Source organism: Pelodiscus sinensis, chromosome 1, assembly GCF_052426305.1.
Source record: "Pelodiscus sinensis isolate ZL-2025 chromosome 1, ASM5242630v1, whole genome shotgun sequence".
NCBI classification, from domain to species: Eukaryota; Metazoa; Chordata; order Testudines; family Trionychidae; genus Pelodiscus; species Pelodiscus sinensis.
Genome location: NC_143052.1, coordinates 314,558,240 through 314,585,325, shown reverse-complemented (window position 1 = coordinate 314,585,325; position 27,086 = coordinate 314,558,240). Strand labels below are relative to the sequence as shown.

General features: G+C 47.5%; 1 protein-coding gene and 1 long non-coding RNA gene across 2 annotated transcripts; both read left to right on the top strand.

Moving 5' to 3' along the window:
* The first annotated feature begins 8,132 nt into the window (after window positions 1-8,132).
* LOC149525861 (protein maestro-like) lies at window positions 8,133-11,725 on the top strand. The gene is made up of 4 exons (XM_089776447.1): window positions 8,133-8,277; window positions 9,277-9,459; window positions 10,344-10,499; window positions 11,532-11,725. The coding sequence occupies exons 1-4, from the start codon at window positions 8,134-8,136 to the stop codon at window positions 11,679-11,681; spliced, it is 633 nt and encodes a 210-aa protein (XP_089632573.1). The 5' UTR covers window position 8,133; the 3' UTR covers window positions 11,682-11,725.
* A 1,888-nt stretch (window positions 11,726-13,613) lies between these two features.
* LOC149525860 (uncharacterized) lies at window positions 13,614-17,471 on the top strand. Its single transcript, XR_016348889.1, has 3 exons — window positions 13,614-13,986; window positions 14,960-15,025; window positions 17,120-17,471. It is a non-coding gene; the product is annotated as an uncharacterized LOC149525860 (long non-coding RNA).
* The last annotated feature ends 9,615 nt before the right edge of the window (window positions 17,472-27,086 follow it).

Sequence of the window (27,086 nt, the reverse complement as noted above, 5' to 3'; positions counted from 1 at the left end):
TAGGTCGTACACATTTTTACAGCTATGGGACGCTAAGGCACACATGGAGTGAATTGCTCTCGGTCATTCATCAAGTTAGTGACAGGAGTGAGAATTTAGTCCAGCAGGTATCAGAAGGGGAGAGAGTGTGATAGTGTTAGGAAGAGACCTCTTCTTTTACCATGCTCTCCTTTCAGGCAACATGTGCCATCTTTGAAGTGGTGTCAGCATTGCAGCTGAGCAAAACTGTGCAGGAGCTGTTCCCGGAGTTGTTTACTGTTCTCCTGCAGCAGATCAGCCAAACCCTAAGACAAAAGATGCCTTTGCCCAGGATGAGCAGCCGAAGGAGGTTATTCAGAAAAGGACAACAACTATGTGAGGGCAACCCTTGCAGGTAATTAGAAGAAAGGGAGCAAAACAAAGAGAATCCCAGTCCATTTGTGTGACACTCCCCAGGAGTTCTCAGGGTTATGAGGCACCTTACCATCACCTGCTTTTAATATGAGAAAGTCTTGTTTGTGCTTGCTATAGGTCAGTTCCCTGAAACCACCAACCTCTGGCAATACAAACACTACTATCTAGGCCTCCTCAGGCCTCAGTCTCTTTGTCCTCTCTTTCTGACTACAGCTTAGAGAATCTCTATCAACGGATTCTCCTCTAAGAGAAGTCTCCCTGCGATGTACGTGCATCTCCGCACCAATCAGCGTTCCCCCATCTCTTAGTTTAAAAACTGCTCTACGGCCTTTTAATGTTTAGTGCCAGTAGTCTGGTTCCACCCTGGTTTAGGTGGAGCCCATCCTTCCTGTATAGGCTCCCCCTCTCCCAAAAGTGTCCCCAGTTCCTGATAGATCCAAACCCCTCTTCCCTACACCATCGTCTCATCCACGCATTGAGACTCTGAAGCTTTGCCTGCCTACCTGGTCCTGCGCGTGGAACTGGAAGCATTTCCAAGAATGCCACCATAGAGGTCCTGGATTTCAGTCTCTTTCCTAGCAACCTAAATTTGGCCTCCAAGACATCTCTCCTACCCTTCCCTATGTCATTGATACCTACATGTACCATGACCACCGGCTCCTCCCCAGCACTAGACATAAGTCTATCTAGATACCTCGAGAGATCCACAACCTTTGCACCAGGCAGTCAAGTGACCATACAGTTCTCCTGGTCATCACAAACCCAACTATCTATGTTTCTAACGATCGAATCACCCACTACTAACACCTGCCTCTTCCTAACATCTGGCATTCCCTCCCCCTCAGAGGTATCGTTGGTGCGAGAGGATACCGCAACATCCTCGGGAAGGAGGGTCCCAACTACGGGATGGTTTCCCTCTGCTCCCATTGAATTCTCTGTTCCCTTGAGACTTTCATCCTCCTTAAGAGCACTGGGACTCTCAGACTGGAGGTGGGACAGTACTACAGTGCCCTGGAAAGTCTCATCAACATAGCTCTCTACCTCTGTTAGCTCCTCCAGTTCAGCCACCCTGGCCTCCAAAGCCCGAACTCGGTCTCTGAGGGCCAGGAGCTCCTTGCAACAGGTGCACACATACGCCACTCGCCCACAGGGCAGGTAATCATACATGTTACACTCGACGTAATAAACAGGATAGCCCCCACTCTGCTGCTGGGCTTCTGTCTCCATTTTTTTATGAATAAATTTAAGTAAAAACTGGGCTTATTAAATCTCTGGAATATAGATTATTATAAAAGTTAGGTTTAAAGAAGATCAGAAGTCACTAGTGCCCTCTAAACTCCCACTCCAAAGGCCCTCTCCAAGCTCCCTGTTCGCGGACTCACAGGCTTATATAGCTCTGGTAGCCCCTCCCCCCACTGAGGCTCAGCCAATTAACATAGGCTTCTAGATTTCAAACCTTTTAGAAGCTCCTTCAAACAAACAAACAAACAAACAAACACCAAACTAAACCAAACAGAGAAACACAAGCTCAGCACACACTGCCCTGCTTACACTTATACTTTAGAACTCAGCTCTGGAAAACATACAACACTTAGATGTATTTATAGGGAAAACAAGAACTGGTATATTATCAAAGAACAGAGATGTCAGTGATAATGAGTTAGAATACAGGCAAAAAATGGTTAGAGCCCTGCGCGAATACAAACATCTACCCCATGGACACGGAGATCTGCAGATAGACATTGGGTTCTGCACATCCACAGGGCTCTGCTCCCAAGAGCCATTGTGACCAACAGAGAGGCGCATGGCCCTGTCATGCCTGGGAACCAGTGTCCTGCACCAGCAGCTCCTCCCATCCGCACTGCTGTGTGGTGTCAGTTGAAGGGCACACATTGCTCTGTGTCTCGCAGGTCCACCTGCTGCTCTTTTAAGGGTAGCCAAAACTACATCAGGGTTATTTTCAGGCCCCACTTTGCAGAACGCTACCTTCTGTGGCTGGTTTCCATTTCCTGTCATAAAACTCTCCAAACTTCGGAGGAGTCGTTGCCCGTGTTGAGACTTTCTTGTCTGTACATACCGATGTGTAGACTATGTGCAGTGTTTTAATCCGCCTGTCCATGCATAGCACCGTTACATTATATCTCAGCTTTCTAGTCCCTCCTCCAGATGGAGGGAAAGTGTTTCCATTCAGAGAACTCCCTTTGAAAGGCTCTCCTAGCATTTGTCTCTTTTGCTCTCTGTTTCCCTCAAACACTCCTCTGTGTGTCCCTTTAGGCAGATTCCTTATTAATGGGATAATAGGTTTGTTGATTCTATAGCCCCACTCTAGCCAGGCAATCAGGTACATTTCTATCCAATTAGGCTTTCTCTGGGGAAGCTAATTAGTACTAGTAGTTACCAGAGTGCTGACCCCAAGGACAAGCTCTCAGCACCCTGTCACATCTCGCTGGACATAGGGCCCCAAAATATCCATTAGTGATCACTAATCTCTCTGTGTCCCAGCTTTTGGGGTCTGATTGTGAATTTTTTCCATATTACTGTACTGTGCTAGTGCCCATACGCCTTGCAGATAGGAGAAAGTGACTGCAAAATGTTGTCCATAGCAACACTAGTAATATGAGATGTATGAGACTGAAATACCTCCTGGAATTAAGTCCTTCCAAAAACAGTGGTCCCCAGGATACTGTCAATGGATGAACTGTCAATGAACAACAGCCCTGACAAGTAACTGGGGTTTCCTGACTGCTTAGGCTGTGCCTTTCTATTGGTTACTACAGTTCTTTGCCTCTTTTCCCCCAGGCTTTCTATTGAAGCATTAGAGGCTGTGCTTTTCAAGGCTGTGAATGAGAAGCTGATAAGAACACTCTGGAAGCAGAGAACTTGGATGCTTCTTGAAAATCCGCAGACTCACCACGAGGGGGTGTGTTTGCTGGTGAGGTAAGAGATCTAGGAGACAGCATTTCATCCTCAGGGATCGACAACAAATAGAGTGACTGACAGGGAACTTTCAGGTATAGCTTTGTGTGGGGTGTCCTGGGTGAGAAACACAGAGCTTCCATGCGTAGGTTTTAGAGTTGTATGGTCATAGCAGCTAAGCTTTTGAAGTGCACAGTCTGCCCCATAAGTGGTTCCTTTTGTCTTCCAGTGTTCTGCAAAGATCTGGACTAATAACAGTGGAGATCATACAGAGCCTCCTCCCCTGGGTAAATTCCCCATCAGAAAATCAGCGAGGCACCAGCACAGCTTTCTTTGCTCAGGTATGAGCAGTTCCACCATTAGGCTGTTATCTGTTGTTTACCTTTCTCTGAGGAGTTGTACAGTTCACTTCATAGGAATTCATTTTAGATAGTAGAATGTGTCCTTTGTAAGGAAATCTCACAAGGAACTTCATTACACCTTTCTTAATCATTTTCTCTTTGTTATTTTTGGGGTCTATACTAGCCTGGCCTAGCTGCCTATTCTAGTTGCTGGTTAAGAGAGAGTGAGAAAGATATAGATAGGCTACGTCTACATTGGCAAGATTTTGCACACATAAGGTATGTCTAACCTACAGCACTAATTCAATTTAACTTAATTCGAATTAGTTAATTCGAAATAAGCTAATTCAAATGAGTGCATCTAGACCTAAAAACTAATTCGAATTAGCATTTTGCTAATTCGAAATAGCATGTCCACATTGAGTGGACCCTGAACCGAAGTTAAGGCTGGCCAGAACCAGTGCCGTCAGGGCATCAGGTTAGGACTTAAGGTGTGGAGCTGCTTCCTCAGGCTAGCCGAGGGCTGTGCTTAAAAGGACCCGACCCCCACCCCGGACAGACAGTTCTCAGGATTCCCCGCTTGCTTTTCTAACTCGATGGGGACAGCAAAGCAGTCCTGTCTTGGAGTGCCCTGAATGCCCTCGGCACATTACAGCACTCGACCATCAGCCCGGCTGCACTTGCCGCAGGCTGCCATCTGGGGGAGGTCAATCAGGGGGCTGTCAGGATCCAGGAGGCCCTACAGGAAAGCTTCCACCCCGAGGAGCCCGCAGAGCCACCCCAGTCCTCCCCATCGGGGGCTCGTGCCCCATTCCTCCCTCACCTCCTTCCACTTACCCTTCCCGAGCCCCCTCTTCCTGATGTAAAAAATAAAGGACACGTGTTCAAAAATAGAAACTCTCTTTATTTAACAAAACTGGGGGTGGGGGGGGGGGTGAGTTAACCTCTGGGGGACTGGGAAAAGGAGGTGGGAGAGGGGAAGAAAGAGGGTGGGAGAGGGGAGGTGGAAACCTGGGAGGAGGGAGCTGGAAGGGGGAAGCCAGGGGAAGAAGGAGGAGGGGAAGTATAAAACTATGGTACGCCATATCTTCAGAACTGTGTACAGATGTGGTCTTCTCACCTCAAAAAAGATATGGCCTTGGAAAGGGTTCAGAAAAGGGCAAGTACAATGATTAGGGGTTTGGAACAGGTCCCATATGAAGAGAGGCTAAAGAGACTGGGACTTTTCAGCTTAGAAAAGAGGAGACTGAGGGGGGATATGATAGAGGTCTATAAAATCATGAGTGGTGTGGAGAGGGTGCATAAAGAAAAGTTCTTCATTAGTTCCCATAATATAAGGACTAGAGGACACCAAATGAAATGAATGGACATCAGGTTTAAAACTAATAAAAGAAAGTTCTTCTTCACACAAAGTTCTTCTTATAGTCAACCTGTGGAACTCCTTGCCACAGGAGGCTGTGAAGCCTAGAACTATAACAGAGTTTAAAGAGAAGTTAGATAAATTCATGGAGGTTGGGTCCGTGGAGTGCTATTAGCCAGGGGGTAGGAATGGTGTCCCTGGCCTCTGTTTGTGGAAGGCTGAAGATGGATGGCACGAGACAAATCGCTTGGTCATTGTCTTCGGTCCATCCCCTCTGGGGTACCTGGTGTTGGCCGCTGTCGGCAGACAGGCTACTGGACTAGATGGACCTTTGGTCTGACTCAGTACGGCCATTCTTATGTTCTTATGTTCTAAGCGCAGGGCTCAGGGTCGGGGGTCTCACTGGAACAACTTGATTTTCATGCAAACCTGCTCCTGGATTTGGATGTGGCCTTTGGTGGCCAGGCTGGCAGCTATCCTGCCCTAGACGGCTGCATTCCTGTGCCTAGTGTGGAGGTCGTGGACGCTGGAGGCCTCCCCCCCAAACCTCGATAATGTCCACGATCTCCGCACTAGACCACGCGGGCGCCTGCCTCTTGTGGCCCTGGGCAGGCTCCTAGGAGCCGCCAACCTGGTCCTGGGAAGAGGCGGAGGGCTGGGTGGCAGCGGGTGGCTGGCTCATGCCATGCCAGGTGCAGGGTCTGCTGGCTGGGTGCTGGCAGGCTTGCAACTGGCACAGGCACTGTAGCCAAACCGTGCCCCTTTAAGGGCTCTGGGGCTGAGAGAGGGGCAGAAAAGTTTCCCTGGTTTGGCCCAGAGTGGCCATCAGGGCAACCTGATTAGGGTTAGCCTCCAACTAGTTCGAATTAAGTGGCTACACAGCCCTTAATTTGAACTACTTAATTCGAACGAGGCGTTACTCCTCGTAGAATGAGGTTTACCTAGTTCGAATTAAGCGCTCCGCTAGTTCGATTGAAATTCGAACTAGCAGTTTGTATGTATAGCCGCTATTAAAGTTAATTCGAACTAACGGCTGTTAGTTCGAATTAACTTTGTAGTGTAGACATACCCATACTTTTAACGTGAGAGTTTTTGCGTTAGAATATTTGCGCAACAGAGCGTCTACACTGGCATGTGCTGTTGCGCTAAGAGGCGCTTTTGTGCAAAATCATCCGTGCCAGTGTAGACGCTCTCTTGCGCAAGAAAGCTCCGATGGCCATTTTAGCCATTGGGCTTTCTTGCACAAGAAATTAATGTGGCCTGTCTACACTGGCCTCTTGCGCAAGAACAGTTGCACAGGAGGGCTTTTTCCTGAGCGGGAGCATCATAGTTTTTGTGCAAGAAGCACTGATTTTAGACATTAGAATGTCAGTGTTCTTGCGCAAGAACTCCCCGCCAGTGTAGACAGGCAGCTGCTTTTGCGCAAAATCATGCCAATGTAGATGTAGCCATAGAATTTGAGTTACTAGACCTTTTCTGACAATTCCTAGGGCTAATACTAACCAACAGCTCCTGATTTTGGTCTAGCTCAGCAAATCTTCTAAATGAATCTAGTGTCCTAATACTATAAAATAAGCAACATACAAATACATTAACATCTATCTTAGATTCTCATTAATGTAGAATAATAGATTCATAGAACATTCGAACTGGAAGGGATCTTGAGAGGTCTTCGAGTCCAATCCCCAGCCATCACGGCAGGACCAAGCACAGTCTAGATCATCCCTGACAGGTGTTTGTCTAACCTGCTCTTAAATAGTTCTAGTGATGCAGATTCCACAACCTCCTGAGGCAATTTATTGCAGGGTTTAACCACCCTGACAGGCAGGACGTTTTTCCTGCTGTCCAACCTAAACCTCCCTTGATGTAATTTAAGCTCATTGCTTCTTATCCTATCCTTAGAGGCCAAGGAGAACAATTTTTCTCCATCTTCCTTAAAACATCCTTTTAGAAACTTGTATTATCTGAGTACTTCAAAATGATAATGTAGTATCTGAGTGCCTCAAAACTCTTTAAAAGTATGTATCCCTACAATACCCCTGTGAGGCAGGGAAACACTATTAGTCCCATTTTGCAAAGAGGAAACTGATGCACAGAAGGCCTAAGTGACTTGCCCAACATCATCTAGGAAGTCTTTGAGGGTGCAGGAAATTGAACTGGAACCTCCTAAGTCCTAGGCTGCTAACTACTGGAGCATCCTCCCTCTCCACAGCCTTGCTATAACGTCTGTGTCATATTTCACATTTACGCTAAGTCGCTATTTTAGAGGCTCATCTGGTGGTTCTAGGAATCTGTTTGTGCCCCAAAATCTTTCTACACCCCACCTAGGAAAGGAGTCACAAACGTGGGTTTTCAAGGTCTGCCTAGAGAGGCCTCATGAAAGCTGCCAATCAGAGCCCAGCTGGCTCAGATATATGGAGCTACAGGGCTTTATTAGGTCAGTTTCTTTCAGGAAGTGGAGGGCCAAGAAAGGATGCTATTCTCTGGCCAAACCAATTCACAGGGGTTTATTTCAGGCAGCATTTTCTGAAGCTGAATTTGCAGAGAGAGAGTCCTTACGAGCCTTAAACATATAATTTGAGGGAGAAACTGAAAGTGGCCCCATAGGAAGAACCCAAGGAAAAAGTAGCAATGAACTGAAATGAAGCAATGACTCGCTGCTATTTCTAGGTTGGAACCAAGAGTAGTGGGCAGGCCCAGGTTCCCCAGTGGCATAAACCCGATGAAGGGGACAGGGCTTATGGAGAGGTTGAACAAAGAACAGAATATAAAGGGTCCAGAGTTGGGGCTGAAGACCCTAGTGAGGGCAACAGGACCTAAAAGGCATTTGTTTGGACTTTGGGACTTGGCCAGAGGGCTGAGCCATGGAAGACTCACTAAGATCGACTGGCAGGATGCACCTGGGCGAGAAAAGGACTGTGGTATCAAATGCAGTCACTGAGAGGCTCTCAAGGGATGAGCAATCACCCATTATAGTGCCTAAAAGGAAAAATCCATGTTTTTAACACAGTACTCATTCATATAGAATAATAAATTACAGTGTATTACGTGTCTCCTCAAATTATATTCGCTATCTTAATGAACATATTAGAGCTAATGGACATGTTGATTTTATTTCAGCTAATGACTGATCCCATACTCAGGGAGAAGAAGTTGCTTAAGTCTGTCTTACACATCTTAGAAGAAAGGTTAGAGGACAACTACTGGATTGTCCGTCGAATGGCTGTAAGAGGCCTGGGAAATGTAGTCTATGGGGCACCTGAGAAGGTAAGATAGAATACTGAATACAATGCAGCATAACTAGAGAAACTAAAGGAAACAATTGCTCAGGATTTACAGAGGCCATGCACAATGCACTAGGCCAACTTCTGCTCTCTCATACCCCTGTAACCTCTTTGCAGTCAATACACAGCAGGTTGGTTCCCTTGGTAAGCTGGGCATAAGGAAACAATATGTACTTAATATGATCATATGTAAATGTATACTCCTAGGAATGAAGAGTGTAGGCCATACTTCCAAGATGAGAGATTCTATTCCAGGAAACAGACACACTAAAAAACTCAAATCATGATAGATAATCAGCTGAACGTAAGCGCCCAGTACAAAGCTGTGACCAAAAGAGCTGAGGTGATCCTCGGAGGCATAGACAGAGGGATTCTGAATAAGAATAAAGAAGTTATTTTACCTCTGCTTATGGCACTGGTGTGAGAACTGTTAGAATACTATGTCAGGATCATGCCTGCAATTCAAGAAGGATGCTGATAAATTGGAGAAGAGTCACAAGAATTTTCAAAGGGCTAGAAAATGTGCCTTTAGATTCAATGGGGGGGAGGGGGGGGAGGAATGAAGCTAAACTAATTCAGACTGATAGTAAGGCATACATTTTAATGGTAATTTTAATCATTGGAACCATTTACCAAGGGTTGTGGTGGGTTCTCTATCAGTAGCAACTTTAAAAACAAGATGGGCTGTTTTTCTAAAAGAGGTGCTCTAGTCAAACAGACATTATTTTGGGGAGGTTCTGTGTTGTGAAGGAGGTCACAATGGTCCCTTTTGGCCTTCAAATCTAAGTAATTAGAAATCTAATAGGATTACATAGGTGTAATATGGCACAGAGTTTGGCTTATTGTAGCTAGTACCTGATGTAAAATATAGCTATAGGTCACTAGGGGGCAGATGAAATTCCCACTGCTTCATAATTGCTAAAAAAACATATTAGAAATGTGGTTAGTGGAAAGTGTTTTTTAATGTCATATGTCTGAACAGGTGAAAAAGTACAAGAAGTTTCTTCTGGAGACACTGATCAGGACTTTAGAAGAGACTTTCAGTTTTGAAATCATTATCGAATGCATGAAGGCACTGGCCAAAGTCCTGAAGGAGCTGAAAGGGAAGGACATAGGTTCTTCCTTCAGAGACCTCACCATACAGATCCGGAAGTACTTCGATAATGTACGTGAACAGAAGCCTTCAACCCCAGTTCAGCTGACATTGATGAGGCTCCATTTACAATGCATGATGTGTCCTCACTGGGCATTGTTCATGTCAGAATGAAGTGATTTTAGGCCTTAGGGAAGAGATGTGTTTTATGGCGGAGCAGAGAATTAAGAAAATGAGGATGCCATCCCTGCTCCTTCAGTCTCACCCTTCTGTTCATCTTTATTTCCAATGAGAATGGCAAAGGAAGTATGAATACTAGATTAGGTAGCTGCATAACAAGGAAAATGGGCATACAGGGTGTAATGGACTGTTTTGGGCCTGCTCCATACGATTTTTATGTCACCTGGTTGAAATTATTCCATTTTGCAGAGAAGTTTGAGATTTCAAATTTTGGTTTTGTTCCTATTTGGGGGACACACCCCCCAGCCCAAATTTCAAATCTCTTTGTGAAACAGTAATACTATTCTCAACCCAGCTCTACTGGGAGCCTTGCCTGAGGGCAGTCTACTGGCAGACTATGCTGGAGACAGGGAACCTGGAAGCACTGGGAATTAGAGGTGCCAGGGTACACATTTCCTGGCTCCTTGTCAGCCTGCCAAACAGGCTGTTCTGAAGGTGAGGGCCAGGAAGCCCAAGATCTCAGTTAGCCTGCTAGATGGGTCACCAAGAAGCTGACCAAGTACCCCTACTTGGCTTCTGGAAGAATTTTGTCAAAATTGAACTGTCTTCAAAGTATTTTGAAGAATCAACACATTTGGCCCAAACTTGATTAATTCCAGTTCTTCTAAACTTCTGTAGTTGGAATCACTCTACTCTAATGTAGAAGAGACAGCTGTGCTAGATACATGATGTGGTTATCTCTTCGTTACCAACCTGTGTGGCTTTCTTGGCTATAGAAGGACAACACTCTTCGTGCATTGGCCTTTGTCCTGTTTGGTATCCTGGCCGGCTCTGCAAAGAGAAAATGGAAGGACTATTTTGCCAAGCAGGTTAGACAGAGCTGGGTCACGCTTCTGCTGCACCTGCAAGATCCAAGCCCTGAAGTTTCAATGGTAAGAATGACAGTGACTTAAATACTAAGCAAAAAGAATCTTCCTCCTGTTGCCAGGGGAGCTCTGCTATTCCTTCCTGCAGTGGAGACCTAAATTCTTCCCTCAGTTCATTGCCCTCCTTTTGAGTCAATCCCAGACAGGCTGGTCCTTAGCAGCCAGGGTTGTCTCACTGGAGTTCAGGATAGGTCATGGGTCTGATCCCAAGAGTTCATTCCTGCCTATCTCTGCACCCCACGTTCCTGCCTCCCCACAACAGAGGAAAGATCACAGCTATGCCTAGTGAAGCAGCTTTCATAGCTACATCTGTTCTGAAAAAACATTGCTGCTATCTCCAGTTTTCAGTATTATAAAATCATAGAACCATAGGTTTGGAGGAGACCTCAGGAGGTCACTGAGTCCAACCTCCTGCCCAAAACAGGACCAGCCACAACTAAACAATCCCAGCCAGCGCTTTGTCAAGCTAGGACTTGAAAACTCTAGATTTAGAGGTTCCGTTGCCTCCCTAGGTAACCCATTCCAGTGCTTCACCACCTTCCTAGTAAAATAGTTTTTCCGAATATCCAACCTAGACCTCCCCCACTGTAACTTGAGACCATTGCTCCTCATTCAGTCATCTAGTACCACTGAGAACAACCTCTCTCCATCCTCTTTGAAATCCCCCTTCAGGTAGTTAAAGCCTTCTATCAAAGCTCCCCTCACTCTTCTCTTCTGAAGACTAAATAATCCCAAATCCCTCAGCCTCTCCTTGTAAATCATGTGTTCCAGCCTCCTAATCATTTTTGTTGCCCTCCATTGGACTTTCTCCAATGTATCAACATTTTTTAAGTAATGGGGTGCCCAGAATTGGATGCAATACTCCAGAAGTAGAATCCCTTTCCCCCTATTAAAGTCATGCTGGCATATTTTCTGTCTATTACTTCAGGGGAATCCCTTTTATTCTTGGGGTAGATGAGCAGTCAAGGACATGAGTTCCATTTGAATGAGCACAATACGTGTTATGGAACAATTCACTGGTGCAACCCTCTTTTTCAGGAGTGCAGAGCTACATTTCATCTCTGTGCCCCATTTTTGGGACTGAAGAGGCTCCAAACTATACTTAATGAGCATCTTAGTTGGAGAACCGAGCTGAACCCTGAGGAGCTCCAGATGGATATCTGCAGACACCTTGTGAGTGACCTATAGAATTATATGAGATTATTGACAGCATAGGCTTGTGATGTAGAAGCAGGGGGAATGTGTGATGGGCAATGTAAGTATCTATGGGTATGTCTACGCTACAAAGTTAGTTTGAACTAACGGACGTTAGTTCGAACTAACTTTCATAGGCGCTACACTAGCGCTCCGTTAGTTTGAATTTAATTCGAACTAGCGGAGCGCTTAGTTCGAACTAGGTAATCCTCATTCCACGAGGATTAAGCCTAATTCAAACTTACTAGTTCGAATTAAGGGCTGTGTAGCCCCTTAATGCGAACTAGTGGGAGGCTAGCCCTCCCCAGGTTTCCCTGGTGGCCACTCCGGCCAACACCAGGGAAACTCTATGCCCCCCTCCCGGCCCCGGACCCCTTAAAGGGGCACGGGATGGCTACGGTGCCCGTGCCAGGTGCAAGCCTGCCAGCACCCAGCCAGCAGACCCTGCACCTGGTGCGGATCGAGCCACCCACCCGATGCCCCCCAGCCCTCCCCCTCTTCCCGGGACCAGGCTGGCGGGTCCTGGGAGCTTGCCCGGGACCGCAAAAGGCGGGCTCCCTCCTGGGCTAGTGCGGACATCGTGGACCTCGTCCACGATCTCCGCACTAGGCACAGGAAGGTGGCCGGCTAGGGCAGGAGAGCTGCCAGCCTGGCCACCCAGGAGCAGGAGTGCATGAAAATCAAGGTGGTCCACTGAGACCCCACGACCCTGAGCCCTGAGCATACAATGGCCATCCTGGGTCAGACCAAAGGTTCATCTATCCCGTAGCCTGTCTGCCGACAGCGGCCAACCCTAGGGACCCTGGAGGGGATGGACCGAAGACAGTGACCAAGCCATTTGTCTCGTGCCATCCCTCTCCAGCCTTCCACAAACTTTGGGCAGGGACACCTCTCCTACCCCCTGGCTAATACCACTCCATGGACCCAACCTCCATGGCTTGATCTCACTTCCCTTTAAACTCTGTTCTAGTTGTAGCCTTCACAGCCTCCTGCAGCAAGGAGTTCCACAGGTTGACTCTGTGCTTTGTGAAGAACAACTTTCTGTTACTAGTTTGAAGCCTGTTACCCATTCCTTTCCTTTGGTGTCCTCTAGTCCTTCTTTATGGGAACTAATGAAGAACTTTTCTGTATGCACCCTCTCCACCCAACTCCTGGTTTTAGAGACCTCTATCCTGTCCCCCCTCCGTCTCCTCTTTTCTAAGCTGAACAGTCCCAGTCTCTTTAGCCTCTCTTCATATGAGACCTGTTCCCAACCCCTGATCATTTTAGTTGCCCTCCCCTCTGCCACCCTCTCTCTTCCCCTCTCCCACCCGCTTTTCCCAGTCTCCCCCAGTTTTGTTCAATAAAGACAGATTCCATTTTTGAACACAATTGTCCTTTATTTTGTACATCAAGAAGAGGGGCTAGGGAAGGGTAAGGGGAAGGAGTTGAGGGAGGAATGGGGTACGCGCCCCCGATGGGGAGGACTGGGCTGGCTCTGCGGGCTTTTGGGGTGGAAGCTCTCCTGCAGCCCCCCAATTGCCCCATCTCCCCAGATGGCAGGCTGCGGCAAGTGCAGCCGGTCTGATGGCCAAGTGCTGTGATGTGCCCAGTGTGGGTACTCCGGGCACTCCAAGCCAAGACTGCTTTGCAAGCGGGGCACCCCTGAGAACTGTCTGTCCGGGGTGGGGGTTGGGACCCTTTAAACACAGCCCTCGGCTAGCCTGAGAGAGCATCTCCACGCTCTAAGTCCTCCTCTGATGCCCTGCCGGCAGTGCTTCCGGCCATCCTTAAGCCCGGTTCAGGGTCCACTTAATGTGGACATGCTAGTTCGAATTAGTAAAATGCTAATTCGAACTAGTTTTTTAGTCTAGATCCGTTAGTTTGAATTAGCTTAGTTCGAATTAAGTAATTCGAACTAAGTTAGTTCGAATTAACGTTGTAGTGTAGACGTACCCTATTAGAGTGGGATACAGGACTGAGGGTGAGAGGAATGTAAATCTGCCATAGATTCCCACTTTCCCCACTTCTACACAGCCTCCTGTCCTTTCTTCTATTTACTTGTTTAAATTAAAAAAAAAGTCTGAGTGAATCCAATAACTGACAGCAGTGGCAAGAGGAACACAGACTGTTTACTTGTGGTTTGTAAAGGCATGTGTTGGCAGTCAAAGGGCATTTCTAGCCAGAGAGAGCTCATGTGTCCCTGATTTTCTCTAGGCCAAAGAGAAGGCTGAGCTACTGGAGAACTTTTACAAAAGCACCATCAGATACTTCCGCAGCAGCTGGGAAGAGATCCGGGCAGCTGCAGCCAAGTTAGCTGGTGAGAGAAAGTGTGCCGTGTCCCTTTTGGTATTCCCTTTGAGGTAGACAGAAAAAGTCCCTGTGTGCAGCACTGAGCTACTATTAATCTCTCCGTGCTGTGACTTCTCATGCATAAATGGAGATGTTAATGTTCTCCTACTTCTCCAGTGTGGTGTTAGGAGGAATTTGTAATTTGCAATAGAATGCTTTGAGATGGCGCAGTCATTTAGTAGCAGAGGCTGGCACACTGTCACGTAGGGTATGTTTATTCTCCGATCAAACTAGTGTGCTAAAAATAGAGTAGCTGTGGCAGGAGTAGCAGGAGGGGTTAACTATTCCAAGGATGATCCCATCCAAACCCAAAAGTCTGTTCTCAAGGTGGCTAGCTCCTCCGACTGCTTCTGTCATCTGACCTGCACTCTATTTTTAGTAGTCAGAGTTAGTGTGGACTCAAACTATAGACCTAAGCTCAGTGTTGTTCACTGTTCCTTACTGGTGCTTCATCACTGGGAGGTAGGCAGCCCACCGCCACACAGTGCCTGCTGTTGCAGGTTCCTGATTGCCTTGCCCAGGAAGCACTAGATTCCTCCCCTTTGGCCCTGTGCCATCCTTTCCTTAGCACACCCATGCAAGCCAGGCAAGCAGTGTGGCCTAATTAATTTATCCAGGTGAGATCCTTGCTTAGTACGCACTTATTCCTGGCCCCAGCCCCTTTGTTCACACCACTAGATTAATACACTATCCTAGTATATCTCCAATAACTGACAGCAGTGGCAAGAGGAACATAGATTGTTTAAAGCAAATGAGGTTTTATGTAAACATTCTTAATTTTTTTCTCTTATTCTCTTCAGTGTGGACGCTAAACTTTTCTAGTATTGTCTTGCCTACAGCTCACCTTAGACTCACAATAGAAGCCAAAGGGCCAATGTTATCACCTTGCACTTAACAAGAGAAGGTTTTTTATTGATGTTTATTTTACACTGCTTATTTAGGCATCATCCTGGAACATACGGACACCAAGAATATGAAATGGCTGGACATGGAACATCTGTTGACCTGTAAGTAACAAATACAGGTGAAATCCTATTCATTAGTGAGTTATAAAGAAATTTAGCTGACAAGCAAGCAGTAACTGATACCACAGGTGTGAAGTGCATCAGCCACACATCAAAGGACAGATTCAGCTTTAGTCTGCTCTGAAAGAGGTACGTCTACACTACAGCGTTAATTCAAGTTAACTTAATTCGAAATAGTTAATTTGAAATAAGCTAATTCGAATTATGCATCTATACACAAAACCTATTTCAAAATAGCATTTTGTTATTTTGAAATAGCGCGTCCACACTGAGTGGACCCTGAACCGAAGTTCAGGCTGGCCGGAACCAGTGCTGGCAGGGCATCAGGTTAGGACATAGTGTGTGGGGCTGCTGCCTCAGGCTAACTGAGCTCCGTGCTTCACGGGACCCTACCCCCACCCCGAACAGACAGTTCTTGGGTTCCCCGCTCGCTTGTCTACCCCGATGAGGGACAGCAAAGCAGTCCTGTCTTGGAGTGCCCTGAGTGCCTGCACTCGGGACACCACAGCGCTCGGCCACATGGAGCCAGAGCTGCCCCTGGGCACACCGGTGCGTCTCGTAGGGTTGTTGCCATCAGCCCAGCTGCACTTGCTGCAGGCTACCGTCCGGGGAGTCCATCGGGGGGCTGTCAGGATCCAGGAGGCCCTGCAGGAGAGTGTCCACCCCGAGGAGCCCTCAGAGCCACCCCGGTCCTCCCCACCGTGGGCTCGTGCCCCATTCCTCCCTCACGTCCATCTACTTACTCCTCCCTAGCCTCCCTTCCTGATGTCAAATAAAAGACATGTATGTTCAAAAATAGAAACTGGGTTTATTGAACAACAGGGTGAACCTCTGGGGAGACTGGGAAAAGGAGGTGGGAGAGAGGAATAGAGTGGGTGGGAGAGGGGAGGGTGAAACCTGGGAGGAGGAAGTTGGAAGGGAGAAGCAAAGGGAAGAAAGGAGAAGGGAAGATCAGGGCCCAAGGTTGGGGGTCTCACCGCACCAACTTGATTGTCATGCAAACCTGCTCCTGGGTTCGCATGTGGCCTTTGGTGGCCAGGCTGGCAGCTATCCTGCCATTGACGGCCGTGTTCCTCTGTCTAGTGCGGAGATCATGGATGCTGGGGCATCCCTCCCAAACCTGAATAAGGTCCATGATCTCCACCCTGGACCAGGAAGGCACCCGCCTTCTCCAGCCCCTGTCAGGCTCCTGGGTGCTGGCAGACTGCTCCTGAGGAGCAGTGGAGGGTTGGCTGCCAGTGCCTTGCTGGCTCACGTTTTGTGGCTACTGGCTCAGGGGCCCCGGTGGCCACTGCTGGCTCTTGGCTGGTAGGCTTGGATCTGGCACGGGCCAGGGTCTATTCCTTTAATGGCTCTGGGGCCAGGGGGAGAGGAGAGGAAGTTTTCCTGGTTGTGCCCAGAGTGGCCACCAGGGCTCCCTGGGAAGGGCTGGAGGCCCCCTATTTTGAATTAATTGTCTACACAGCACTTAATTTGAAATAGCTATTTCAAATTTGGTGTTACTCCTTGTAGAATGAGGTTTACCAAATTTGAATGAAGCGCTCTGCTATTTCGAATTAATTTCGAAATAGCGGTTTGCATGTATAGATGCTATTAAAGTTAATTCAAAATAACAGCTGTTATTTTGAATTAACTTTGTGGTGTAGACGTACCTGGAGGAAACTGCAGCCAGTGTGATATAAGTCAGTGCATCTCCTGGCTATCCTGGCAATGCCTCTTCCCAACCTGTGTGATCCACTCTTTGGGCTCCATCGGCTCCCTGGGAGCCACTTTTTGCTACCCCAAACTCCACACCATCAGATTTATTTCTGTCAGGAGATGTAAAATAACTTAAAAGCAGAAGCTATTGAGTCAATGGAGCACCTTCCAATTGGATGAGTTTCTGGTAGGGTCAGGGTCTCCCCTCTCCCCCCTCCTCCATCTCAGTTTGGAGCTTGGAAGGATCCCAATGGAGGAACCTAAAGCTTTGTTTGTACAGAGAGCTGCTGTAGCTTGGTACTCACTGGTACTAAATCTCCAGCTACTGCAGGCATAGGTGACTATATGAAAAGTGAGTCATATTCTCTGTAATTCCAGCTCTCCAGGTCCTACAGAATGACCCAAGTCCCATTGTCCAGCTGGTGGCAACTCAGGTCCTAAGAGACATCTGACCTGGATGAGTGCTCGGGGAATGAAGCACAGACAAATAGAACGAAGAGCTCCTGCTACCTTGTCACATCCATTGCTTCAGTGGGGATTTCTGGAGAACAATGTGCTCTGTCTGTGCCAGCTTCTGTTTCAGCTTGGTGGTATGCGGCCAGCTACAGCGACTGAACGATATATCTGCTAGCTCTCTATGGGGTAAGGGAGTAGTATAAGGGCCCTACCATCAATCAAACATTAGCTCCGCCCCCTGAATCCGGAAGTTCCCCCCCCCCCGACTCCCCGGAAGTCCCTTCTCCCTTGTCACCGGCAGTCCCGCCCCTGGAGGGTAGTACATCCGGGTCGAGAGGGACAGGTGACCGGAAGTAAAAAGGATGTCATGTGACCCCCGTTAGGCCCGTCCCCTGTCACCGGAAGTCCCGCCCTTGGGGGTAATACATCCGGGGTCAAGAGGGGCAGGTGACCGGAAGTAAGGGGTGTCATGTGATCCCTCTAAGGACTTGCCCCACCTCCCTCTACCAATCAGGAAGGGCTTTCCCCGTAGGACCGCCCCGCGAACCGCTTTGACCAATGGGGGGGCAATTCCGGGACCGGATGACCCGCCCAGAAGTGGGTCATGTGACCCCTCTAAGAACTCGCCCCACCTCCCTCCACCAATCAGGAGGGGTTTTTTCCCTGTAGGACCGCCTCGTGAACTGCTTTGACCAATCGGGGGGCAGTTCCGGGACCGGATGACCCGCCCAGCAGTGGGTTGTGTGACCCCTCTAAGAACTCACCCTCCCTCCCTCTACCAATCAGGAAGGTTTTTTTCCCTGTAGGACCGCCCCACAAATCGCTTTCACCATTCGGGGGGTGCAGTTCTGGGACCCGTTGACCAGACCGGAAGCTGGTCGTGTGACCCCTCTAAGAGCTTCCCGTGACACCCTCTGTCAATCAGAGCATAGCACTTCCCCATAAGTTCTAGCGCCACACAAAAGAGGCCATCTTGTTCCAAGAGCGCGTGTTTCAGAGAGCGTGCAAACGCTGAGCGGAAACATGGACTCCTTCACCACCCCCACCAGAAGTTTGGAGTTTGTTTTGGTGACGAGGGCCTTCCACCACATGAGAAGAAAGCGCCACATCAGCAACAGTTCCGAGGACAAGGGAGAGGCGAAAAGGGGCCCTTTGCCCCCTCTGCTATTGGATACACCAGTATCATCCTTGGCGTTCTCTTCAATGCTTTGTATCAGTATTGAGCAAAAACAAGGTGGGCCCGGTTCGTCTTCCTCGTCCGATGCAATGCTGTCCCGGGTCTGAAGGTCAGCTAGAAAGGCATCATCAAGCTGTCAAAAGATTGCCAGAAAGAAATAATGTAAGACGCTCTGGTCATTTTTTTTTTTAAGTTTTCAAAATCCCGGTTTCCTAACCCCATGATGCCCCAACTTCGATCTTTCATTTACCTATTTGGCTTCTTTTCCATGCGTCTTGTCCGACTCCTGGGAGCCATGGGCACCTTCTTCCTCCAGGCCATCTAGCTTGTCTGGCTGCATCGTGAGCGGTTGGGTTTCGGCGTCAGATATTGGTGTATCCATCAGCGGCTGGGCCAAAGGGCTCCCTTCAACTTCTCCTTCCTCCTCGGAACTGTCGCTGATGTAGCGCTTTCTTCTCGGCACCAAAACAAAGTTGGTGAAAGAAGCCATGTTTCCGCTCAGCGTTTGCACGCTCTCTGAAACACGCGCTCTTGGAACAAGAGGGCCTCTTTTGTGTGGTGCTAGAACTTACGGGGAAGTTCTATGCTCTGATTGGCAAAGGGTGTCACGGGAAGCTCTTAGAGGGGTCACACGACCCGCCTCCGGTCTGGTCAACGGGTCCCGGAACTGCACTCTCCGGATTGGTCAAAGCAATTCGTGGGGCGGTCCTACAGGGAAAAAACCCTCCTGATTGGTAGAGGGAGGCGGGGCGAGTTCTTAGAGGGGTCACACAACCCACTGCTGGGCGGGTCATCCGGTCCCAAAACTGCCCCCCAATTGGTCAAAGGAGTTCGCGGGGCAGTCCTACAGGGAAAAACCCCCTCCTGATTGGTAGAGGGCGGCGGGGCAAGTTCTTAGAGGGGTCACACGACCCACTGCTCGGCGAGTCATCGGATCCCAGAACTGCCCCCCCGATTGGTCAAAGCGGTTCGCGGGGTGGTCCTACAGGGGAAAAACCCTTCCTGATTGGTAGAGGGAGGTGGGGCAAGTCCTTAGAGGGGTCACATGACACTCCTTACTTCCGCTCACCTGCCCCTCTTGACCCCGGATGTATTACCCCCAAGGGCGGGACTTCCGGTGACAGGGGACGGGCCTAACGGGGGTCACATGACACCCGGTCAGCTGTCCCTCTTGACCCGGATGTACTACCATCCAGTGGCCGGACTTCCGGTGACAGGGGAGAAGGGAATTCTGGCGGTCAGGGGGCGGGACTTCCGGGGGCAGGGGGCAGGGCTAACGTTTGATTGATGGTAGGGCCCTTATACTACTTAGGGGATTACACATGCGGGAGGAATTCACTAAGGGTGGCTTTAATTGGCATTTAAACATCTAACTGTGGATTTTGGTGATTTCCTTTAGATATCCAGGGCCTTTAACTGTGCTTGTATTGTCCAGTCCCATAAGTTGCTGAGTGTCCTCAAACTCCCTCTGATGTTATTGGGAGTTCAGAACACTCTGCCCTTCAAAGAAGGTACTCAGCAGATATCATTCGTCCTCCAAATTTAGAGGCTATGATCCTCCACCTCATAGAAAAAGTTTCCTGAATAGTTAGGTTTCTAGTCTCTCTCAGCACTTTACTCTTGCCCTCCTGGGTTCTGGGCCTATGAGGAGTCACCAGACAACAGTTAGCAAAGGAGGGTAAAAGGCTGAGGGGGTCTGGGATATCATTGTCTGTGGTTCTCAGTGGGGAGAGAATCTTCCTGTGATGGCTGAATATGGGAAGGGGATCAGTGTTTTCCCCTGTTGAATTGACACTTTCTGATAATTCACTATATTAGGTAATAGGAGTTCCCCTAATCTTGTGGTGTTTCCTGTTTTGGAGATTGTTTTCCATTCCATATCCAGCAGCTTAATCCCAACCCATGTTATTATATTTATTAAGGGGCATTGTACAAATGCTGATGACTCTTTAAGTTTATTTCTCAGGTGTTGGCCATGCTGTGTGTCACAAACAGTCACCTGTAAATAACCCTCCCCTGTAAATAATATAGTGTTTGTATTTACTGTGCACATGTTTCCAATTAAACTCTTTGAAGTATCTGTTTCAATTACTCAGGGGCCTGATTTCTTCTTTCAGAGTATGTCTACACTACAGCATTATTTCAAAATATCTTATTTCGAAATGCATTGTGAAATAGCCTTTTGCTATTTTGAAATAGAGCGTCCACACTGAGTGGACGGTGAATCGCATTTAAGGCCGGACAGAACCAGGTCCGGCAGGGCATCAGGTCAGGAGTTACTTCGTGTGGCTGCTGCCTGAGGCTGTTTGAGGCCTGTGCTTAAAGGCACCCCCCTGGACAGCCAGTTCTCAGGTTTCCCTGCTTGCTTGCCTACCTCCATGAGGGACAGGAAACCATTTTGTCTCTGTGTGCTCTGGTTGCCTTCACTCGGGACATCACAGCACTCTGCAACACGAAGCCAGAGCTGCCTCTGGGCACTCTGGTGCTTTTCATGGACGCGTTGCTGCGGACCTGTCTGAACTTTCTGCAGGCTGCCATCTGAGAGGTCCATCAGGGGGCTGTCAGTATCCAGGAGGCCCTGCGGGCGAGCTTCCATCCTGAGGAGCCCTCAGAGCCTCTCTGGTCTGCCCCACTGGGGGCTTGTGCCTCATTCCTCCCTCACGTCCTTCCACTGACCTCTCCCTAACCCCCCTTCCTGATGTCAAATAAAATACACGTATTTTCATGAACACAAACTATCTTTATTTAACAAAACCCCGGGGGAGAGGGGGGAGAATGAAACTCTGGTGAGACTGGGGAAAGGAGGCGGGAGAGGGGAGAAGAGGGGGGGAGAGGGGAGGGTGAAAACTTGGGGGGAGGAAGCAAGGGGAAGAAAGGGAAGGGGAAGGTCAAGGCTCAGGGTTGGGGGGGCTCTCCAGACCAACTTGATTTTCACGCAAACTTGCTCCTGGGTTCACATGTGGCCTTTAGTGCCACGCTGGCAGCTATCCTGCCATTGATGGCCGCATTCCTCTCTCTAGCGCAGAGATCATGGACATTGGGGGCAATCCCCCCAAACCAGAATAAGGTCCATGATCTCCACCCTGGACCAGGAAGGCGCCCGCCTTCTCCAGCCCCTGTCAGGCTCCTGGGAGCTGGCAGACTGCTCCTGGCGAGTGGTGGAGGGCTGGCTGCCAGTCTTTGCTGGCTCATGTTTGGGGGCCAATGGGTCAGGGGTAGTGACTGCTGGCTCTGGCCTGGCAGGCTTGGAACTGGCACAGACACTGTGGCCAGAGTCAACCCCTAAAGGCTCCGGGGAGGGAGGAAGGAGAGGAGTGATCTTGGTTGAGGCTGGAGTGGCCACCAGGGCACCCTATTTTGATGTGTTTACACAGCACTTATTTCGAAATAGCTATTTTGAATTTGGCTTTATTCCTCATGGAATGAGGTTTACCAAATTTGGAATAAGTGCTCCGCTATTTCAAATTAATTTCGAAATAGCAGTTTGGCTGTGTAGATGCTACTTTGAATAAGTAGGAATAAGATCCTCCGGAAAAGGGTGTTTTTTCTGGAGGTTCGGGGCCAGTGTAGACGCTCTTTTCCGTCTTTTCTAAAAGCTGGAAAAAAGCAGCGGACATTTTTATTTAAATGCCGCGGGGGATATTTAAATCCCCCGCGGATTTCCCTATTACGACCTCTGAAATTAACATGCCCCTTCCAGAAAAGGGGCCAATGTAGACGTAGCCCATGTGTTTACTTACAGACTTAGGATAGGTGCCTGTAATAGTGATTGAGGGAAGGCATCTCTGCTTTTTTAAGCTAAGTCCCTGTTTGTGCTTTGCAGACCTTTATCAGGGAGGAACGATTGGATCCCCTAGCTTCCCCCACTGTTCTATGAGGGAATGGCTGTCCTGAGATATCACTGACAGGGCTGCTAGGCTCACTGGTCTTATGACTTCTCTATATCAGGGACCAGCTCATTTGTTAATAATTCACATTGGACGGGAGCTGGGTGAAGGCTGGAGGGTCAGTTTCGCTGTGATGATCACCAGTTAAGCTCTACAGAGAATCATAGAAATGCAGGGTGGAAGTGACCTAGAAAGACCCCCTAGTCCAGCTCCCTGTGCTGAGGCAGGACCAAGTATTCCTACACACTTTTGTCTAACTGGTTCTTAAAAACCTGCAGAGATGGAGATTCCAGAACCTCCCTTTGAAGCCTACTCCGTAGCTTAACTGTTTTTATAGTTACTTAGAAAGTTTCTCCTAATATTGAACCTAAATCTCCCTTGCTGCAGATTAAGCTGATTGCTACTTCTCCTACTTTCAGTCCACATGGAGAACAGTTGATCACATTCTCTTTATAACAGTCCATAACATATATGAACATGGTTTGAACATATTTGAAGGTCCGGCCGTATGTGGGTTTGGCCAAGACACGGAGGAGGAAAAGGAGCTTACAGGGGTATGTATGTCATTTTCTTGGAGTGCCTAGGGCTCTGACTCATCTTGTTACCCCTTCAGCAAGAGGAAGAATTTCTCAGGCTTGAATCATAGAATCACAGAATACTAGCACTGGAAGGGACCTTGAGAGGTCATCGAGTCCAGTCCCCTGCCCTCATGGCAGGACCAAATACTGTCTAGACCATCCCTGAGTTGACTTGATGTTAACTCGATAACACCACCAGTCCGTGAGCCACCCATCCAATCTTCTCAAGGCTCTGCCAGCCCTTACTTTACCTTGCAGGGTAAAAAGGAATGGTGCCTGACGGGAATGGGAGTGTGAAGTTTGGATATGAAGGTGGGGCGGAGGGGACGACACTTACCTGGCTCTGTACCTCCTGTCGCTCTCAGGCACCATGAATCTGGCCAATGGAAGCAGCAGGGAAAGCTTTCAGGTGAACAGTTTCTTGGACTGCCAATCCCCCAGCTCAGAGGAGGAGGAGTGGGAGTGCATGGAGCTGCTTCCTGTCCCCATGAGCTAGATCTGGCCCATGAGGATCCTCCCCCAAGAGGGGAGCTGCAGAGCTGGAGCACCAGTGTAGGTTCCCCAGTATAGGGGTGTGTGAACCCAGAGCCTGCAGCTTACCTGCAAGATGGTTGCAGCCCACACTTTGTGAACCACTCACTGCCTTACATGCTTTCTCTGGGCCTTGTGGAGGGTACTCAGAGTCTGGGTATGTATATGCAGTAAGGAGGAGAAGGGGATGGGCTGGGAACAGAGAGCCTAAATCGTGATGTTAGATGCACTTCAAGCACCCACCTGACAATTTTTGTCCTGCATGCATTGACCATATAGTAGTCACCGAGCCCCCCAGTGAAATGCAAACCACCAGCGTTTGACAGACAGGAATGTAGGATGGCAGAATAGTGCTGGGAGAATTTTTATTTTCATAGAAACTACTGAATACATTTAAAGAGGTTTTCAAATCTCAGGAAAGGTGCATCTCCACTGCACCAGTAGGTCAAAATAAGCTACGCAATTTGAGCTACGCAAATTGCATATCTTATTTCAATCTAATTTTGAAATAGATTATTTTAAAATTTCAAAATAAAGCGCTATTCCAGCAAGTCCCTTAACCTTCATGGAACGAGGGCTACAGGGACACCGGAATATATTTCGAAGTCATGGGTGCATTTAAAGATGCGAAATAGCTATTTGTGGATACTTTGGATATCCCAAAATAGCACTGCTGTCTAGATGTAGCCTAAATGTATAGGAGCAGAAATTGATCTTCAAACATTTGCCATTTAAAGAAATAAAATGAAACATTTCTGGTGTGAAAGAAAAGTACACTTGCTGACTTCTTCATTCTCTTTAAAAACACCATGGTTCTTTAGAAGTTTTCTCTTTTTCTGCCTGTGGAATAGAAATACGGAAACAATAAGGTATTTGTTTGAGACAAAATTCAGAGAAATATGTACCATGATTGCTGTCCCTTTGTGAAGTGTCTGATGGAAGCAAATGTTCACACACAAGTGCCATAGTTTTAGAGAACAGTTTTGCCACTGTAACCTAGAATGAGTAGGTCCTGACCCCGAGAACAGTGATGTGAGGGCCAGATTCTGCCATACTTACAGGCTACGTCTAGACTGGCATGATTTCCGGAAATGCTTTTAATGGAAAAGTTTTCTGTTAAAAGCATTTTCAGAAAAGAGCATCTAGATTGGCATGGACGCTTTTCCGCAAAAGCACTTTTTGCGGAAAAGCATCTGTGCCAATCTAGACGCGCTTTGGCGCAAAAAAGCCCCGATCGCCATTTTAGCCATCAGGGCTTTTTTGTGCAAAACAGTACTGTGCTGTCTACACTGGCCCTCTTGCGCAAATGATTTGCGCAAGAGGGCTTTTGCCCAAACTGGAGCAGCATAGTATTTCCGCAAGAACAATGACAATCTTACATGAGATCGTCAGTGTTCTTGCAGAAATTCAAGCAGCCAGTGTGGACAGCTAGCAAGTTTTTCCGCAAAAGCAGCTGATTTTGCGGAAAAACTGGCCAGTCTAGACACAGCCACATTACACAATCTCACATTCAGCAAGCAGCCATACTGCTTTCAATATCCTCTTTGGTAGAGCAAGGTACTACTCACTGGCAGTTAGGTTAGCAGCATGCCATCATTGATTTCTGCAAAGCACTGGTGTGTAGGGGACCCTTTGTCAGTCCCGGTCTATAACTCCATTAGGTGGTTTTGCGATATGGACAGCTTACTCTTAGACTCCAGAAAGAATAGGCGGAAGGGATAAAGTATATCATGTTGGCTTGGTCTAAATTTAGGTACTCTCACTGAGTAGTACCTTGCTCAGAGAGTAGACCATTCAAACCAGTTTGGCTGTCTGAGTAAGGGACTTAAAGTATGACAAAATCTAACCCTTTTTGGTATTTTTTATATCAAAATTAACATCTGACACTGAAATTACCATATAATCGCTGAATTCCTTGTCTGTCGTCATCTGGAAGGACGAAGGTGTTTGGATCCCAGTAGCGATAAATAGGGTACGTCAGAGCACCTTGAACATTTGAATGACCCAGTCCCAAAGAATGGCCAAATTCATGAGCAGCAACAAGGAACAAATTTGTTCCTAAAATTTTCATATATAAAAAAGCGGAAAAGAATTGTTAACATACAATGGAACAGAGAATCACAAGCAGGAGAATTCACATCTTTTCATTGTGATGAAATCCTATAGGTTTAATTTAAGTTTATCTGCTCTCCCATGTTTTAGTAAGAATTTTTCAGAGGCCATGAATGGGAAGTCAGGAAACCTGCAATCTATTCCTGACTCTCCTTTTGTTAATGGCCCACCTTTTGACCATAGGCAAATCACTTAAAGTTGTGTCTAACTTACAAAAACACCAGGATAATATTGCTCTCCCACTTTTGTAAAGTGATTTAAGCTCCACAGAATACAGACCTTATATATATGCTATGGCAGGCAAAGGTAAGTATGTTACATTATATATAAGAGAGAGGGACGAACAGTTATAGGAAGAAAACGCCAGGGCTTTGTGTAGAAGGAGCTGAATTTGTTGCGAAGGGCACAGGAAATACTTTACCTATATGATTTTGTGACCATTTCTCAGCTTCATCAAAATGAGTATCTCCTCCTATCCCTGGGCTTGGTGCAAAGGCATGAGCCAGTACTCCCCCCCTTCCATCAAAGGGAGACTGGTCGCCGTGTGCTGCATAGGAAAGGAAATTAATATGTCATCAATTAACACAATGATTCATTTTAAACACAGTTACATATCTTGAAGTTTAGAATTTGCTTTTATTCATTGTAGATAATAATATATTAAAATGAGACTAAAATGATGTTAAGGTTGCAAAGTCAAACATTCAAAAGGTAGGAAATGTCACACTTAAGATTGCCTGTTCAATGAACTCAGCTCCCATGTGTGTGCACATTATGGTCCAGTTTTTAATTCCATGATTGCAAACTATTTTTTTTCCCCATGGACTTCTGTCTTATGGAGGGCATTTTCTCAGTAATGGCTGAATCATCTTCTCTGAAACTTTCCAAAATTTCAGCCTGAGGCTGAAACCAAGTGAGAAAATGTCTGGCTTAAGTTTTGCAAAGTTATAAGCATCTGAAGGCAAGGTCCTAGAATTGACAGCATTGGGCAATAATAAGGATAGATTATGCTACCTGCACTACCTGTACTACTTCAAGTGATTGATTTTAGGGAACCACTGCTTTGAAAAACTGAGCCTCTCATTTGGTAAACTAATTTAATGTGTCTTCTGTTAGAATCTCCCGTAAGAGTGGCTGAGGTGTCTGGATCTTCAGCTGGAGGTTGGATGGAAAAGGTTGACTCTCCTCTTCTGCCTATAAGAAGGGCTACAATTTCTTGCTGGAATTCAAGGATTTGCAGGACAGTTGTCAAAAATTCATAACCCAGGAAGACAGTACAACATTATTGTACTATTGGATGTTTGGGGATGAATCTTTAAGGGTTTGGCTACACTCAGAATGCTACAGCTGCACCACTGTAGCACTTCAGCATAAGTAGTGCCCACAGTAATAGGAGTTCTCTCCTTGGTGGAGGTACATCACCTCCCCAAGAAGGGGTAGCTAGGTCAATGGGAGAAGTCTCCTCTTGACCTAGCACTAGTCTACACTGGCTAGTATAGATGACTCTCAAGGGTCAGGATTTTTCACACAGCCGACCGACCGAGGGACATAGCTTTATCAAAATAAAAATCTAGTGTAAACAGCACTTAAGAGGAGGACTAACA